Below are 16,811 nucleotides of genomic sequence, written 5' to 3' on the forward strand. Positions count from 1 at the left end.
ATATCCGGAGTCACCCCTGGCTGCACTGGGGTTGGGCCTGGATTCTGGTATCAGATATGAAATGAGGTTACTCCAGTACTGAAATGTTAATGAATAGAATTTGGGTGAGAGTGGGGTCTAGGATTGGAGCAGGAGGGCTGGGAGCCAGGACTTCTGGGTTCTATTTCCCTTTCTCATCCCTACTCATTGCATGACCCTGATTCAGTTCCTCCCCCATCTGTGCCTCAGTTTCCCATCAGTCAGGCAGATGCTGTGTGCGAGCAGGGAGGTGGTTGACTCCAGGGCTCTGGGCTGCACAGACAGGGAGCACTCTGCCCTATGAGGAGTTATTCCTTCACCTGGCCCATCTGTCCCCTCCACTGTGCCTAACCTGGGCAGAGTCAATCCCAGCAACCTCGGGGGCCCCAAGCCAGGGACTGCAGCTGGGGCCATCGCTCCCACTCCATTTCCCTAAATATAAACAGCTCTGTGTGACCTGAATTCCTCTCCCAGCAACTCTGTTACTGCAGCCGACACACAGGCAGCAGTCAGGGCTCGCCACCCACCAGGACACCTGGGTTCTATCCCCCACTCCTGGAAGGGAGGGGAGGGTCTAGTGCAGTGGTTCACAACTTTTGGGGGCTCAGGACCCCTTTGTAAAAGTTTATGGCCTGTCGCGACTCAGTAAATAGTCTGGGGGGGCGGAGGCCTTGGGGGGGGTTTCGGTCAGCTTCTGCCCTCAGGACGAGGTTGGGCACTGCATGGCACTCACCCCACAGCAGCAGCTCCTGTGCTGGCTTGGGTAGTGCCAGGCATCGCAACCTCTGGCGGTTGCGGCGTGGCTCAGGTTTGGCCCCACCCACCTGATTGGACCAAATGTGTGTGGGTGGAGTTGTGACCTGGCTCATGGGGTTACAGGGCCGCCACTCACTCAGATTTGGCCTGTCTGGGTGGCTGGGCCAAACCTGAGGGGTGCTGGGACTGCAGAAGTTGCAGTGCGTGGAGCAGGGAGAGCCCAGCCAGCCCCATGGGCTAGGAGCTGCCACGTGACCCTTTGAAACATTCCGCCAACCAATTTTGGGTCCCACCCCCTGGGAAATGCTGGTGTAAGGGGTTTGAGCAGGAGAGAGAGGGAGAGTCAGGACTCCTTGGTTTTATCCCTGGCTCTGGGGTGGGAGTGGGGTTTTTTCCTCAGGTCTGCTACTGACTCACTGTGACCCATAGCAAGCCCCTTCCCCTCTCGAGGCCCCAGGGTGCTATTCCGCCCCTGCAAACCCTGAGGGGCACTGTTCCCTCTGCTCTGTGCGTGTTCACACAGATCCTAAACCCCACGCACACGGTGAAACACCGTGCACACAAAAATTTGCACAGAAGAAATTTTTTGCACACACGGCCTGTGAAAAATTAGAGGGAACATTGCTGGGGGGGAGGGGCAGTTTTAGTGATTGTCAGCAGCACCTTTAATTACAGCTCCTCGACCCCCACGCCTGAGCACAGTCAGCTCCCAGAACCCACCCGCACCTTGACCCCCATCTGAATGGTTGCTGCTGGGATAGCAGGGGGTTGGGACTGAAGAGTATCAGCTGAGCATGGAGGGAACAGGATCCAGGGCTGCTGCAGGTCAGGACTGAGGGGCATCAGCAGAGCTGAGCGCAAGCCCAGGGGTGGGCTAGCGGGGGGATTGGGGACTGGGATGGAGGGGACCCAGCACTGATGCAGCTGGATCAAACTAGACAAAGAGAGATGAAAAAGCAACAAGCAGTGGGGTTGGACCAGGGGTGTGATGAGGAGAGAAGGAGGGGGTGGGGTACTGGGGTAGAAAAGGAAGAGGGGTGAGGGGGTGGGAGGGGGTGGTTTGGTGCAGAGCCTTGGAAGCCTGTTGAAATCCCAGCCCCAGAGTAGTGTTGACACCCCCCCAGAGGACCAGCCCCAGGGGCTGATGGGAACTTTGGGACCTTCCGAAAAAACATTTGAGTGACACAAACTTCAGCGCAGCACAGCCAGCGAGAGCAAACCCAGGAGTCCTGCCAGCCCCCCAGCTCTAACTCACTAGACTCCCCTCCCCTCCCTGAGCTTGGATAGAACCCAGGAGTCTGGGAGCCCTGCACCCTTCATGGCACTGTCACTCATTCATGGCAGAGGACGGTTGAGTGGACACCACATTTAAGAAATATAGGAATGACATGGGCGACATGGGGGGAGGGCATGGCAGTGGGTGAGGGGGAGGGTCAGACACAGACGGACACAGAGACAGACACACCTCTCCCATCACATCTATTGACTTACTGCCCTTGCCGGGTTCCCCTGGTCAATGGGACTCTTGAAGTCTGTGTGCAGCTCGTCAAAGGCGATGATCTGTGGGGGGAGCAGGGTCAGAGACAGCTGCAGAGAGAGACAGATACTCCCGGCCCAGCCCTGGAACACGGCTGAGTCTGGGGTGGGACATGGGGGCAGTGTATCCAGGGATCTCTTACCCAGTGCTGAGATGCAGCTGCCTCTGGGGTGGGGTGCAGGGGTTGTTTATACAGGGATCCATCCCCCCGACCTTCCCATGGGGGCTCCCCCATTCATTGAGGGAAGGGTAGGGAGTTCCCAGGAGGGTCGCCCCGGGGGAAGCAGGTGAGGGGGGGTCACACAAGCCCATGGTGGGGCTGCCTGAGGACATGATCACCTAGGCAGTGTCTGGCCCAACCCACACAATCTTATTTACGTATGCAAATCAGACCCCATCCTGCCAATTTGCACGGGGTGACCCCAACTGAGGGCTGATAAAGCCAGAGAGGAGCATCTGCAGTGCCACCCACTGGGGCACCCAGCCGGACCCCCTCACACACACATACACGTTCTCAGCTCCCCATTCTGTCACCCTTCCTCTCTAGCCCTTCTAGAGAATGGGACATGGGGCTTTCCCTTCTATGGCGCGCTGGCTCCAATCCAGCCCCAGGGCCAGGGGACTGGCTGGTTTGTGGATACAGGAGGTGGGAAGGAACAGACGGACCCTACTGCTAACAGTCACTGCTTGATAAACTCCCCAGAAGTGATCAAGCGGACAGGAATTCACCAGTCTCTGCTGCTTTGCACTTCCATATCAATAATAAAAATATCAAGGATCAGAGCAGGAGTCTGGCTCCCAGCCCCTCCCTGTTCTAACCACTAGCCCCTACTCCCCTGACAGAGCTGGGATGGAACCTGGAGTCCTGGCTTCCAGCCCCCTGAACTCATCTGCCCCCTGAAAGCCTGGATCCATCCTCCCCCAAGCGTTACCAGGGAAGTTAGCTCCCAGCAGGATGTGGAGAGACCCAGCTTCCCTGGGGGGTCCAGTTTCCTCCCCCGACTCCACATGGCTTTTCCTGGGCTCCTGCCAGCACAGCCGGCTCCGGAACAGCCAGCCCCGGAGCCCCAGCCAAATGGGGTGACTCAGCCACTGCCTCCCCATCCTCCGGGGGCTGGGAGAGATCCGGTGTGAGACAGTGGGGGGCTGGAGGAGCCCCCAGCCTGGATCAGAGCCGATACCCCCCGGCCTTCCCAAATGGAGATGTTTCTGTCACTAGCCTGAGCTCAGTCCTGTTGCCGTGGTCTCCAGCAGGTGTGTCTGGGGGATTCCCTTCCCCCTTCCAGAGCCCCTGCTTGTGAGTTTGCCCCCTCCCCCCACATTAAGCATGTCCAGGTCCATCACACTCAGGCCCACTTACCAGCACCCAGAGCCTCCTGGCTCCCTGGCATGTGCCCCAGCCCCAGCTACTCCCGTCACCAGTTTCTGGGCTCTCAGAGCAGAGACTCATCAAGGTGATGGGCTGAGACACACAATTCTGCTCTGCTGGTTCCCACAATCCTGACCCTCAGCCCCCTGCTAGCCCAGCCCTGGGATCCCCTGACCCCCACAGCTCTGATGGTGCCCCCAACCCAACCCAGAGCCCCCTGCTAACCCAGCCCTGGGCTCTCCCCCACCCCCACAGCTCTGATGGTGCCCCCCAACCCAGCCCAGAGCCCACTGCTAACCCAGCCCTGGGCTCTCCCCCACCCCCACAACTCTGATGGTGCCCCCCAACCCAGCCCAGAGCCCACTGCTAACCCAGCCCTGGGCTCTCCTCCACCCCCACAACTCTGATGGTGCCCCCCAACCCAGCCCAGAGCCCACTGCTAACCCAGCCCTGGGCTCCTCTCCAGCCACAGTCAGATCTGAGCTGCACTTGGTACCTGTCAAAGCAACAATGAGGACTACAGGCGCCTGTCGGGGTTGCTTAGCAACCCTCACACGTGGCTTCTGTGCCTGGCAGGGGAGGGATTCTGCTTCAGCATCCTCCCCCCATAATCGGAGCCCTAGGAACAGCCTGCAAGGCCAGCTGGGGGAGCAGGGAGCCAGGGATGGGGTAACGAGGTGGCTGGCTGGACCATTTAGCTGCTGCTCTCTGTGGCTGGGTGCCTGCCCCACACAGAATGAAGCTGAGATCCCACAAATTCACTGCACATACCAGGCCCTAGACAGGGTCCAACACTCCAGCTTGTGCTGGGACAGACATAATTTTGTGACAGGCACAGTGTGGGAGATTAGGGGTCAGTGTGTGCTGGGGGTGGGGGTGGGAAGGTGGTAAACCCAGGGCTGGAATAGCAGGGGATTGGGATTGAGGGGCACCAGCAGAACAGGAGGGCTGGGGGTCAGGATTGAGGGGCACCGGCAGAGCTGGGGGGCTGTGGGTCAGGATTGAGGGGCACTGGCAGAGCTGGGGGGGCTGCAGGTCAGGATTGAGGTACACTGGCTTTGCACGGCTACAAACTCCATCCCCTCCATTTCCCCCACGCCCAGCACCTGCCCAGAACTGGAGGGAGAGAAACCAGAGTGTGACCCACCCACCATTGGCCGCCTGGGAGCCGGTCACGGGGCAACAGGATGGTTTCCAGCAGGGGGGGAGTGCGCGGGACGAACTTTCCCTGCTGCTCCGAGGGGTCAGGCACCTTGATTCCCAATCGCCTGAGTCCCCCCGATCGCCTGGGTCCCTGATCCCAGTCACCTGGGTTCTGAGCCTGGGGAAGGGCAGGATCAGGGGACATCCAGAGCAATTCACTCCTTCTATTGAGAGAGGAGCCCTGGCTGGGGGAGCTCCCCCCCCAAAGGTGCTGGAACTAGGGGTGCGGGGGTGCTGCCGCACCCCCTAACTTGAAGTGGCTTCCATTCTATCGAGGGTTTACAATTTGGTTCAATGACTCTCAGCACCCCCACTATACAAATTGTTCCAGCACTCCTGCCCCTCCCTCCACACAAGGATCCCCCAGGACTCTGCCTCGAGTCCGGGAAACTATTCAGCCTCTGGGCTCCCCGGTGGCAAGAGGGCTGCTTACTGCTGGGGGGGGGGGGAATTACAGGGGGGCACCATCTCTGCTAGGAGCTTGGTTGAGGAGACCCAGCAAAGCAATGTGCAGACACATATGGGCTCTCCCATGCAGCCAAGCCCCTGCAGGGGCCAGGCCCTGACAGGGGAGTGGGGGCCCCAGGGCTGGGGCTCAGGACACCTGGGTTCTGTTCCTGGCTCCCCTGCAGATTCCCTGCATACCACTGTGCAAGCTGTTTGACCCCCTTGCCTCAGTTTACCCTCCACTGCTGGGTGGGGAGGGGAATCTATGGTTCCCAAGGGCTCAAGTGGGGGCAGCGAGGGAATGGGGCAGGGCCCCCCTCAGCACTCAAAGTATTATGGGATGTGCCGCATGTTCAGGGAGGAAAGGTCACTTATCTGTGGGGTGCTGGAGTTCAATGCAAACCCCTGACCCCCAGCAGAGAAAGGAAGGAGGGCACCACAGTGAGCTCCCCCTCAGCACACCTCTGAGGGATACTGGGCTGGATGGGCCATTGTGTGGCCCTGGGGCAGAGCACAGAAGGGTGTTAATGGCCGGGGCGGGGGGGGGGCCGGGCAGTGACCAGTGCTTAATTTGTAATGAAAGAGGTGCTGGGGCTCAACAATTCCTTTCCATCTGTAACTGATGCAGCAAGCCCAGGGTGCCGGGCTCAGCCCTGGCACAAATTAAGCACTGGCAGTGACACAACTTCACTCTCAGGACCCCTGGGGGGTTAGATGCAGGGGCCAGCAAGGCACAGAGCAGCCCCTATCTCCATCCCCACAGCCGCCTGGGACAGCTGCTCCCAGGGCTCAACCCCGGCCACATCCCGCCCTAAAGCCTCCACCGCTGTGCTGCAGGGTGGGCCTCAATAGGGGGCGCTGTGCTGCAGGAAGCAGAGCAGGGGGCTCAAGAGGGGGCACTCCCTCCTCGCAGTCATTACTGACCCCACTGTGGTGCTGCGACGCGAGGAGCGGGGCAGGACAGGGGGCGCTGCAGGGCGCAGAATGAGGGGCTCCGCAGGGGGCGCTGTAGTGCAGGGAGCGGGGGGGGGGCTCCGCAGGGGGCGCTGTACTGCAGGGCGCAGAGTGAGGGGGGGCTCCGCAGGGGGCGCTGTAGTGCAGGGAGCGGGGGGGGGGCTCCGCAGGGGGCGCTGTACTGCAGGGCGCAGAGTGAGGGGGGGCTCCGCAGGGGGCGCTGTAGTGCAGGGAGCGGGGGGGGGCTCCGCAGGGGGCGCTGTACTGCAGGGCGCAGAGTGAGGGGGGGCTCCGCAGGGGGCGCTGTAGTGCAGGGAGCGGGGGGGGCTCCGCAGGGGGCGCTGTACTGCAGGGAGCGGGGCAGGACAAAATCCTTACATGTCAGGGGCTCTGTTCACACTCTGTTTGGTACATTCCCTTTTGCTTCTGACTGGAGCTGAAATTTTTCCTCGGACTGTTTCTTGATAAAAATGCCATTTCTGGCCAAACCCGACTGGCCTGTTTGCACGTTTTTGGAATGAAAAGGTTTGGCAGTGGGTTTTGAAATGACTTTTCAGAACGAAATTCATCGTTTTTATATAGAAAACCATTAAAAGTTGGAAAAGGTTGAAATGGGAACCAGACGCTTCCATTAACCCCAAATGCCTGGGGGAGGTGGGGGGGTCGTTTCCTTTTGTGGGAAATTTCCAAATATTTTGCTTCTGTTCCAGGAAAAAATGTTGAATTTGTGGAATTTGCCATGAAATGGGAAATGCAGCTCACACCCAGCCCTACTCCTGTGTCCTCCTAGGGCACTCTTCAGACAGACAGGATTCTGCTTCACTTTCTGTCCTAAACTGTTGTGTGACACTGTCCTGTTATCACACACACACACACACACCCTGCCCCCCTGAGGTGGCTGCAGTTCAGTGCCAGGCAAGGGATCCCTGTATAAACAGCCTCTGTGCCCCACCCCAGAGGTGGCTGCATCTCAGCACCAGGGGAGGAAATAGCTGACAGCCTGCAGCTCCCAGACCCACCTGGATCGTTGCTGCCAGGGACAGACCCCTCTGGCCAGGGGTCAGGAGTGGTCCCTGTTTCAAATGCATCCTATGCCCCAAACACAGCTGGGGCCCCTCACTCCTGTAGCCCCCTGCTATCCCAGCCCTGGGCTTCCCCCACCCCACAGCCCTGCTGGTGCCCCGCACTCCCAACACCCACAACCATATTTTCATCCCTGACTATTGCAAAGATCATTGCTCCAGACAGCTGTGGTTGGAGCCCTCCCATGACAGGGGCAAGTGCCAAAGCAGTTGGGCACTCTGGGGGTGGGGGGTGGGCAAGGAGGGGGATGACACAGCTGTGCTGTGATGCCCATGGGGAGGGGGCAGGGATGAGGAGGCAGTAATCTGGGATACAGGAGAGACAGGCCCAGGCTGTGTATGCAGTGGAAAGCCAAGCCAGACCCGTGTCCGTGTGGGGGAGCCCAGGCTGGGATAGCAGGGGGCTGCGGATGGGGATTGAGGGGCACCGAGGCAAGGGTAGGAGGGGGAGCTGCAAGGCAGGGCTGAGGGGCACTGGCGGAGCTGGGGGTGCAGGGCTAGGAAGGGGAGCGATGGGGAGACCTCCCGCCCAGAACCAGAGGAGTTAAACCCACCACCCTGTTATTGATACCCAGAGCCCATCTTGTAAACAGATGTAGTTCCCATGGCAACCAGCGCCGGGTTCCCTAGCTACGGCTGAGAGAGAAGGGGGGCTACATCGCGGGGAGCCCGGGATATGCAGCAGCCGTGGAACAAACGGGGGGGGGCGATCCAGCGGAGGGCAATTTGGGGGATCCACGGGGGATCTGGCTGGGGGCAGGAGGGATCCTGCACGGGAGGGGGTTGGGACTGGGAGAGAGGGATCGGGCTGCGGAGGGGAGGGTGTTTGGGGAAGATCCGACCGGGAGGGGGATGGGAGGCAGTTGGGGAGACCCGGGGGAGCTGGGACACAGTGGGGAGCCACGACGGGGGTGGGGCTAGGGGTTCTGGGGGCAGCGCAGGCAGGCCCCCCCCCAACCCTGGGTTTCTTAGCTACGTCGGCTCCATATCACCACCAGCACCAGCATCGCGCACACACACACACACACACAGAGAGACACACACACACACACACACACTGACGGGAGCCCCGGTCCGGCCCAACGCCTCCCAGCAGCCCGGTCTGGGGAGCAACCCCCAAACTGGTACCGGGCAGCCAGGGCGCAGGGCCAAGGGGCTGGTGAGAAGGGGAGCCGGGCGATGGGAACTGGGGCTGGTGCGGTGTCGGGGTGATGGGGGCAGGGGGCGACGGGGGGCAGAGGGGAACTCTCGGTCTCTCTTTCATTGCAGAATTATTCACGGTTCTTGCTATTCTTGAAAGCGGAGACTCAGGCAAAGCCTGTCAGCCAGGGACCGAGAGACGCGGGGGCGGGGGGAGCAAGTAGCTAGACAAGCCCGAACCCCAGAAACGGGGCAGCATGAACGGGGTGGATCCCCCCCGCCCCCGGCCCGATCTCCGGGGGGCCTGGCTGGCAGAGGAGGCGGCCTGACAGGGACACGGGCAGCCTCCCAGCACGCCCATCCCGCAGCCCGGATCCCCCCATCCCGACCCCCCCCAGCACCGAACCCCCATCCCGATCCCCACCCTCCACCCGCACTCACATGCCAGATGACGAAGAAGATGAGCGAGGCGCACAGCACCAGGGTGAGCATGTAGCAGAAGGCGGCGAAGGTGAACGCCATGGTGCCAGGACGCCTGGGTCCCTCCGAGCCCGTCCGGCGTGGGGTCTCAGCCCGTGCGGCCGCCCATGAGCTCGGGGCGCCGCCGTGGGGAATCGGGCGGACCCGCCCGCCTAGGAGCGCTGCGGAGCCCGGGGCCCCATGGCTCGGGGACCCGCCTCAGTTCCGCTCAGCTCCCTGCTCCGGTTCTCGACCGGCTCCGCCGCGACTGCCAACCCCGGCCCCGCTCGCAACCAGCCGGGAGGAGGAGCCGGGGCGCAAGCGCAACCGCGTGTGAGTGTGGCAGAGAGAGGGGTGTGAGTGTGAGACAGGGAGGGGGGAGTGGGAGTGGGAGTGGGTGGGGTGAGTGTGAGGGGCTATGAGCGTGAGACAGGGAGGGCGTGAGCCAGAGACAATGGATGGTGTGCATGGGTGAGACACGGGGGTGTAGTGTGTGTGAGACAGGGAGAGGTGAGTGTGTAAGAGACAGGGAGGGGGTGAGACAAGGAGGGGGTGAGTGTATGAGACTCGGAGGGGGTGAGTGACAGGGAGGGGGTGAGTGTGTGAGACAGGGATGGATGTGAGTATGAGTGAGATGGGGGTGTGAGACAGAGGGGGTGAGACAGGGAGATTGGTGAGGGTGTAAGACAGGGATAGGTGTGAGTATGAGGGGGTAGGAGTGTGAGACAGGAAGGGTATAAAACAGACAATGGATAGTGTGTATGGGTGAGACGGAGGTGTAGTCTGTGTGAGACAGGGAGGGGTCTCTGAGTGTGACAAAGGGTTTGAGGCAGAGACAATGACAGTGGTGTGTGAAACACAGAGCGAGGTGTGTGTGAGATAAAGAGGGGCTAGGGGAATGGGAGTGTGTGTGAGACAAGGAGAGATGGAAGGGGGGGTGCCAGAATAAGAGACAAAGGGGCTGTGTGAGAGAGACAATGGTGAATGTTGTGGGGGGGTGGGGAGGGTGAGGGAAACAAGGAGGGTGTGAGTGTGCAAGAGACAGAGGAGGGGGTGTGTGAGACAAAGGGTGGGTGAGGGGGGTAGGGGGGTGTTTGAGACAGAGACAAAGAAGGTATGTGAGATGGGTGGGGGGTTAAGTCTGTGTTAGAGAGAGGCTGGGAAAGAAGTGTGTGTATGAGTGAGTGTGTGAGAGGGTGTATGTGAGAGAAAGGGCGGGGGTGTGAGACAGACAATGGGATATGAGCAGAGACAGAGACAAAAGGTGGGGTGAGATGGGGTGGGTGGGTGTTTGGGAGACGTTGGGGAGAGGACTGTGTGGATGAGAGAATGTGATCCAAAGGGTTTATGTGAGTGATAAAGACAGGGATAGGGGGATGTGTGTGACAGACAGAGAAGGGGTGAAAGAGAGATGAGGGAGACTGGGAGGGGTGAGTGTGAGAAGGAAGGGCGTGTGTGTGTGTGAATGTGACAGAAAAGGAAGTGTGCATGGGAGAGACAGTGGTGTGGCTGTGTGCACAAAGGGACTGGCTTTAGAAAACCATAACCAGGGGGCAGGACATGTAATTGCCTGGCTCCATATATGTTTGCACACACAAACATCCATTTGGCCTCCTGCCTCTCTACAGGGGCAGGTGGGTAATGAGGGGGAATCTTTGCTACAGGGTCTGTGTCAGATGGGGTGTGTGTGTCTGTGCTGGGTTGTGGGGTGGAGCCTGTGCCACCTGCAGGGGGATTCAGTGCGGGGCGTCTCCCTGGTCAATGCTGTCAGGGTTTGGTCCATCCTCCTCCATCACGCACCAGTAGGATCCTCTCTCCATTATTTCATTAATTGCTTTGGGTTCCCAGGAGGGGCAGGAATGGGGGGAGGGAATCCCTGGGGTGGGGCATGGGGAATTGAGAGGGGATACCAGCTGGATCTTGAGGGGATGGCAATACTGGGGTGGGAAGACTGGGGGAACTGCAAGGAGAGAGAGTGGAGGATACTGGGATTGACATGTGTGGGGGCTGCTTTGTGGAGGGAGCTGAGTATGGTAGGTTGTGTAGCTGTTCACACCACAACTACACTACAGAAACATCAGCCCCACCTGCCCACCCCCTCACTATGATCTGTATACACACTCTACAGATGCTGTACACACGAACGCACACTCTGCAAACACTGTACAGACACATACACACACAGTGGTAAGCCAGGCACAGCAAACAATATGCTGTTTAAGATGGCCAAATGAAAAGTTATACATCTAGGCACACAGACTGTAGGCCATGCTGACAGGATGGGGGCCTCCATCCTGGGGGCAGTGACTCTGAAGAAGACTTGGGGGTCATGGAAGATAATCAGCAGAACATGAGCTCCCAGTGCAATGCTGTGGCCAAAAGGACTCATGAGATCCTAGGATGGATGAACAGGGAAATCTGGAGTAGGAGAAGGAAGGTTCTATTACCCCCATATGTGGCACTATTGTGAACATTACTGGAATCCTGTGTCCAGTTCTGGTGCCCACAATTCAAGAAGGAGGTTGATAAATTGGATAAGAGTGTTCATGGGTTCAGAGAAAAGCCAAGAGAATGATTAAAGGATTGGAAAATTTATAGCAAGAGATTCAAGGAGCTCAGTCTATTAAGCTTAATGAAGAAAGGTTAAGGGGTTGACTTGATCCCAGTCTGTAAGTACCTACAGGGGGAACAGAAATTTGATAAGAGGCTCTTTGATCTCATAGACAAAGGTCTAACAATAGCCAAGGGCTGGAAGTTGAAGCTGGACAAATTCAGACTAGAAATAAGGCCCAAATGTTTACCAGTGAGGGGAAGTAACCACTGGAACAATTTATCAGGGTCGTGGTGAATTCTCCATCACTGGTAATTTTTAAATCAAGATCTGATGTTTTTCCTAAAAGATCTGCAGTAGTTCAGCCAGGAATTAATTCAGGGCACCTTTGGTCTGTTATATAGGAGGTCAGGGTAGATGACGACAGGGTCCCTTCTGGCCATAGAAACTAAGAATGTGGACATGCACACACACCCTACAACTTCCCTCCATACTCAAATGCACTCAAGCACCTGTCTACACATAACACCTGCAATGTCACACTGCAAATACTCCTATTGTCTCTAAACACACAACCCCCTTTGAAGCACACACACTCTGCACAACCACCCCATACACATGGTGCACTGACGCATAGCCAGACAAATGGGTAGCAGCGCTACTGTGCTTGGAAACACACAAACACCTCAATGAACCATACACAAGCACCCTTACCCTAATCTTCACACATACACCCCCTCTGCCCCAACAATTTATATACATGTACCCTGTACACACACTCACGCCCCAGCCATGTCCACCAACACACATACCCCTCCGCATTTGTGTTGCACGGCACTAGGCCAGGCCATTCTCAGCTGCCTGGTCTCATCGCTCCCAATCTTCTGGAGCCTTGAGGAGCACCAGCAGAGCTGCGGAGTCGGGTGCCCAGGGCTGGGACGTCAGGGAGCTCTAGTCAGGACTCAGAGCTCTGGTTGAGCTGTGGGTTGGGGTTGAGGGGCACTGGCAGAGATGGGAAGGGGCCCAAAGCGGAGCTATCTGGGCTGCAAGAAGGGATTGAGGGCCACAGGCACCATATCACAGACATTAGGCCCCTCGAAGAGATCAGAAATTTCCCTCATATGGAGGTGGGGAACTCGTTTGCAGATTTCTGAGCATGTTTTTGGGTTAATTAAATATTCATAATCTGGTGTAATTACATGATGATTCATATGAGCAATAATTTTAATTAGAATGAAATGTATTATTCAAGTTTTGTTTTACTTTACACCTGACGCCAGCCCGGGTGGCTGCCTTCCCCTCCACAACACAGTACAGAACCAGTCTGTGACTGAGCGCGGGAACAACGCACCAGCCCCACCTGCCCTGTCTGACAGGGGAATGGGAGCTTGGAGAAGGCTGGGTCTCCTTGCTGTGACCCACAGCTGCCTGCTAGCCCAGCCCTGGGCTCCAACCAACCCCCCCAGCTCTGCTGGTGCCCCTCAGTCCATGGGTCAGCACTGCCACGTTGTGCAACGGACACTTGACAAAATTACCAGACTTAGTGACGGACATTGGCAGGGGGCAGCAGGGGGCTCTGGGCTGAGGCAGGAGGTTGGGGTGTGGAGTGTGGGAGGGGGTACAGGCTCTGTGCTAGGGGTACAGGTTCCAGGGTGGGGCCAGAAATGAGGGGTTCAGGATGCAGGAGGGGGCGCCAGGCTGAAGCAGGGGGTTGGGGTGTGTGAGGACTCCAGCTGGGGGTGCAAGCTCTGGGATGGGGATGAGGAGTTTGGGGTGCAGGAGGGTGCTCCAGGCTGGGATCAAGGGGTTCAGAGGACGGGAGGGGGATCAGGGATGGGGCAGGGGGTTGGAGTGTGGGAGAGGGGAAGGGGTGCAGGCTCCATGCAGTGCTTACCTCAAGCAGCTCCTGGAAGCAGCGGCATGTCCCCCCTCCGGCTCCTACATGGAGGTGCGGCCAGGTGGCTCTGAGCACTGCCCTGTCTGCAGGTGTTGCCCCTGCAGCTCCCATTGGCCAGGGTACCTGGCCAATGGGCTGGGGGCCACGGAGTCAGCGCTCTGGGTCAGGGGTCGGAGGCAGCATGCAGAGCCGCCTGGCTGCGCCTTCACCAGCAACAGCAGAGATGGGGAGCCACCCGAGGTGAGTGCCCCCATGGACCTCAGCATTTTTACCATGGACACTCGTGTCCATGTGAGGACACGTTGCCAACCCCTGCCTCAATCTCAACACCCAGCTGCCTGCTATCCTGGCCCTGGCCTCACTGGTGCCCTCAAGCTTGATGCCCAGCCCTCTGCTATCCCAGCCCTGAGCTCCCCCTCCACACACACGCAGCTCCGCTGGTGCCCCTCAATCTCACCCCGCACCCCCAGCTCCCTGCTATCCCAGCCCCAGGCTCCTTCCCTCTGCTCCCACAGATGCCCCTTAAATGTTTGCAGGGTTCCAAGCAAGGGCCCTAGAACAATTTTTATAACAGGGATGCTGAAAGCCAAAGAACATAACTGCAAATCTGTGTGTGACAGAAGCTACTTCAAGCCAAGGGGTGTTGCCACCCCTTGCACCCCTACTTCCAGTGCCTCAGTTCCACATGGGGAGATAGGGCAGGTAGCTAGGCCAGGCATTTATACATTTCTAGCCTTCCTGCATCACACTACAGGCATTAATGACATTATCACAGACAGTTTTTCCACAACACCCCTGCCTCATTCAGTGCACAAGCTGGACCTTCTCTGGACCCTGCTGGGTGGCTGGTGAGCAAGGAAAAAGGCAGGGGGCTGCAGGGAGAGAAAGGAGGATCTCGTGGTTAAGGGAGCTTGAGAACTGGAATCTATCCCTGCCTCTGTGGCACCTGGCAAGTCACTTAAAGCAAAATGCTCACCAGTGGTCACTAATTGTGTGTTCATCACGCTTGGTGCCGAACTTGAGCCCCTGGGGTCTGTTTTGCAGAAGTGCTGAGCGCTCACCACTGCAGCTGAATCAACTGGAGCTGAGGCTGCTCTCGCAGTCAGGCCATGTGGTCGGCAAGGCTGAGTTTGAATTCTGCGTCTGCCATGGCTCACTGTGTGGCCTTGGCAGAGTCACTATCTCAGGTCCCTTTCTCTAAAACAGGGATCACACCACTCTCCTGGGAAGGCAACTTGAAACAGGATGGTGCAGGGTGTAGGGTGCCAGCCTAAGCCCCTGGAGACCTGGATCCCAATTCCTGGGCGACCACGGGCAAGTCACCGAATGTCTCTGCATCTCACCTTCCCATCAATACAATTTGGCTAAGAACCCTTCCCAGCAGTGTATGAGACTAAATTCAGTGAGGTGCCCTGATGCTATGGTGATGGGCCTCCCCCTAAAAAGGACTTGAGAGTGATGAGGCAATTGGTGGGGCTCAGAGTTGGGGGATGGAGGGAGGGGGAAATGCTGCAGAAATGGAGCAGGAAATTTGATCATTTCCCATTTTGTGAGGTTCAAAAGGGCGCCTATTTTTGTCCCATTTTCCAATCAAACACTTTTATCATTGCTTTGGGGGGGTTGACCCAGATCGGGGGGGGGGGAAGGGAGGGGTTGGTGAAGGGAAAATGCTATTTTTGCTAAAACATTGGATAAAAATTGTTGGGAAAGTACTTGAGAAACGACAAAGAGGGGATGGGTGGGTGTGAGTGAGAAAGAGAGAGAAATAGGTCATCCCTCCTCCCCCAGGAAAGGTCATTTCTCCCCCGCTCCCAACCTGAAATTTCAAGCAACTCTCTGGGAGATTCCCAGGCCTGGATCTGCCCTGGGGTCTAGGTGCTGCCAATGCACAGAGATGGAACCATACATGGCAGAGAAAGGAACTGCTACCAGGCACATTCCTTCATACCAGCCATCCCCAGCAAGGAGCGAGGCAGGGCCCTGGGGCAAATATCCAGTGGTGCCTGCTCTCAGGATCTATCCCAAATCTCACACTGTTGGACACCTTTGCTGGACTCACAACAAGCTGGCAGAATGTCACCTTGCAAGGTGTAAAGTTTTTAGGGGAGAAGGGTTTACAAACATGAGCCTGAAAGGTTCAGGGATGTGAGAGGAAAGAGAAAGAACCTCCCAAGTGATTATTTTTAAAGCTGCAGGATCAACTGATGGTGTGAACTTGGCACCAGTGGTGCAGCCTGTGACCACATGGTCAAAGTTGGACCTCAGTGCATTGACACAGGCAGGCAGAGTTCAGAGTAAATGGGGCAGCCTTTGTTGTGGCATTTCTTACCTCCTGAGGGCTTGAGTTCCCAGCCTAGCTTTAATGGGGGGAGGGGGGGAAGAGGCAGTTTCCCAAGTTTTTATTTTTGAAAGGAAAAAAAAATTCTCATGTGCAACCCTAAACTGTTCAATTGTGTGCCCTCCATAGGATTTCAGCTTTCCCAGTCTCTTCAGCATTGTCACCCAGACTGCTACCACTTGAACCAGCAGCCAGAGATGGTTGTTATCCCCTGCGAGCAGCCTCTAGCATAGCACATAGCACCACCCCTCTCTTTGCGGTCAGTGCTGACCCCAATGCTCAATAAGGAGCTAGAGGACACTGTACGGCAGGGAGAAGGGCAGGGGCTCAGGAGGGCGCACGCTCCCCTTACAGTCAGTGCTGGCTCCAGGGGGTGCTGTATTGGAGGGAGCAGGGCCCGGGGGCTTGCCCCAGGCAGTCTGTGCTAGCTTTGATGACCCAGCATAGTGCTAGTGGGTACTATGCACCAAGCTGTGGCAGGGGAGCTCTGATGGGCAGAGAATGGGGTCTGGGTACTGTTCACAGGGTGTGTAACCTCACGGTGGGCCCTTAATAACAAGCCTCTGTGCTTTTTGCTCTTTGCACAAACTGCGTAACAGGAAGGAACCATGGATTCAGACAGCCCTGTTTACTAACTACACACGACATGCCAGGCTTAGCTCATGACACACAGCTGGTCTGGCCAGAGTCTGAAACAGAATATGGCAAGCCATAGGGGAGGATTCACAGACACGGCCGCTGAGGCAGGGCAGGGGGCAATGGCCTAGGGCCCTGCATGATTTAAAAGGGCCTGGGAGCACCAGGCCCTTTTAAATTCCCTGGGCAGGCCACAGGGCTCCTAGGCGCACACAGGGTGGTACCGATGGTGGCGAAGGCCACCGGCAGGCACATGGAAGCCTTGGCTGTGCAGGAAGTACGCCCATTGACTGTTCTGCCCTGAGGTCCAGAATTGCTGTCAGCAGGCCTGCTCCCAGGTGTTTAAAGAGACACTACCCACTCCCCCCACACTGAACTAGGGGCTGTGAAATGCACAGAATTATTAACAGCAACCAATAAGCAA

The 16,811-nt window shown here is 57.6% G+C and overlaps 1 protein-coding gene across 1 annotated transcript in view; it reads right to left on the minus strand.

Moving 5' to 3' along the window:
• Window positions 1-9,490, minus strand: part of TMEM151A (transmembrane protein 151A) — a 39,512-nt gene extending 30,022 nt beyond the window's left edge. The window contains exons 1-2 of the mRNA XM_084634017.1: window positions 8,948-9,490; window positions 2,266-2,334 (exon numbers count right to left, since the gene is read on the minus strand). Coding sequence (XP_084490143.1) covers window positions 2,266-2,334; window positions 8,948-9,028 — 150 coding nt within the window. The 5' untranslated portion in view covers window positions 9,029-9,490. The remainder of the gene's footprint in view (window positions 1-2,265; window positions 2,335-8,947) is intronic.
• Between the last annotated feature and the right edge of the window lie 7,321 nt (window positions 9,491-16,811).

Source organism: Lepidochelys olivacea (assembly GCF_965140295.1).
Source record: "Lepidochelys olivacea isolate rLepOli2 genome assembly, chromosome: 7".
Lineage (NCBI taxonomy): Eukaryota > Metazoa > Chordata > Testudines > Cheloniidae > Lepidochelys > Lepidochelys olivacea.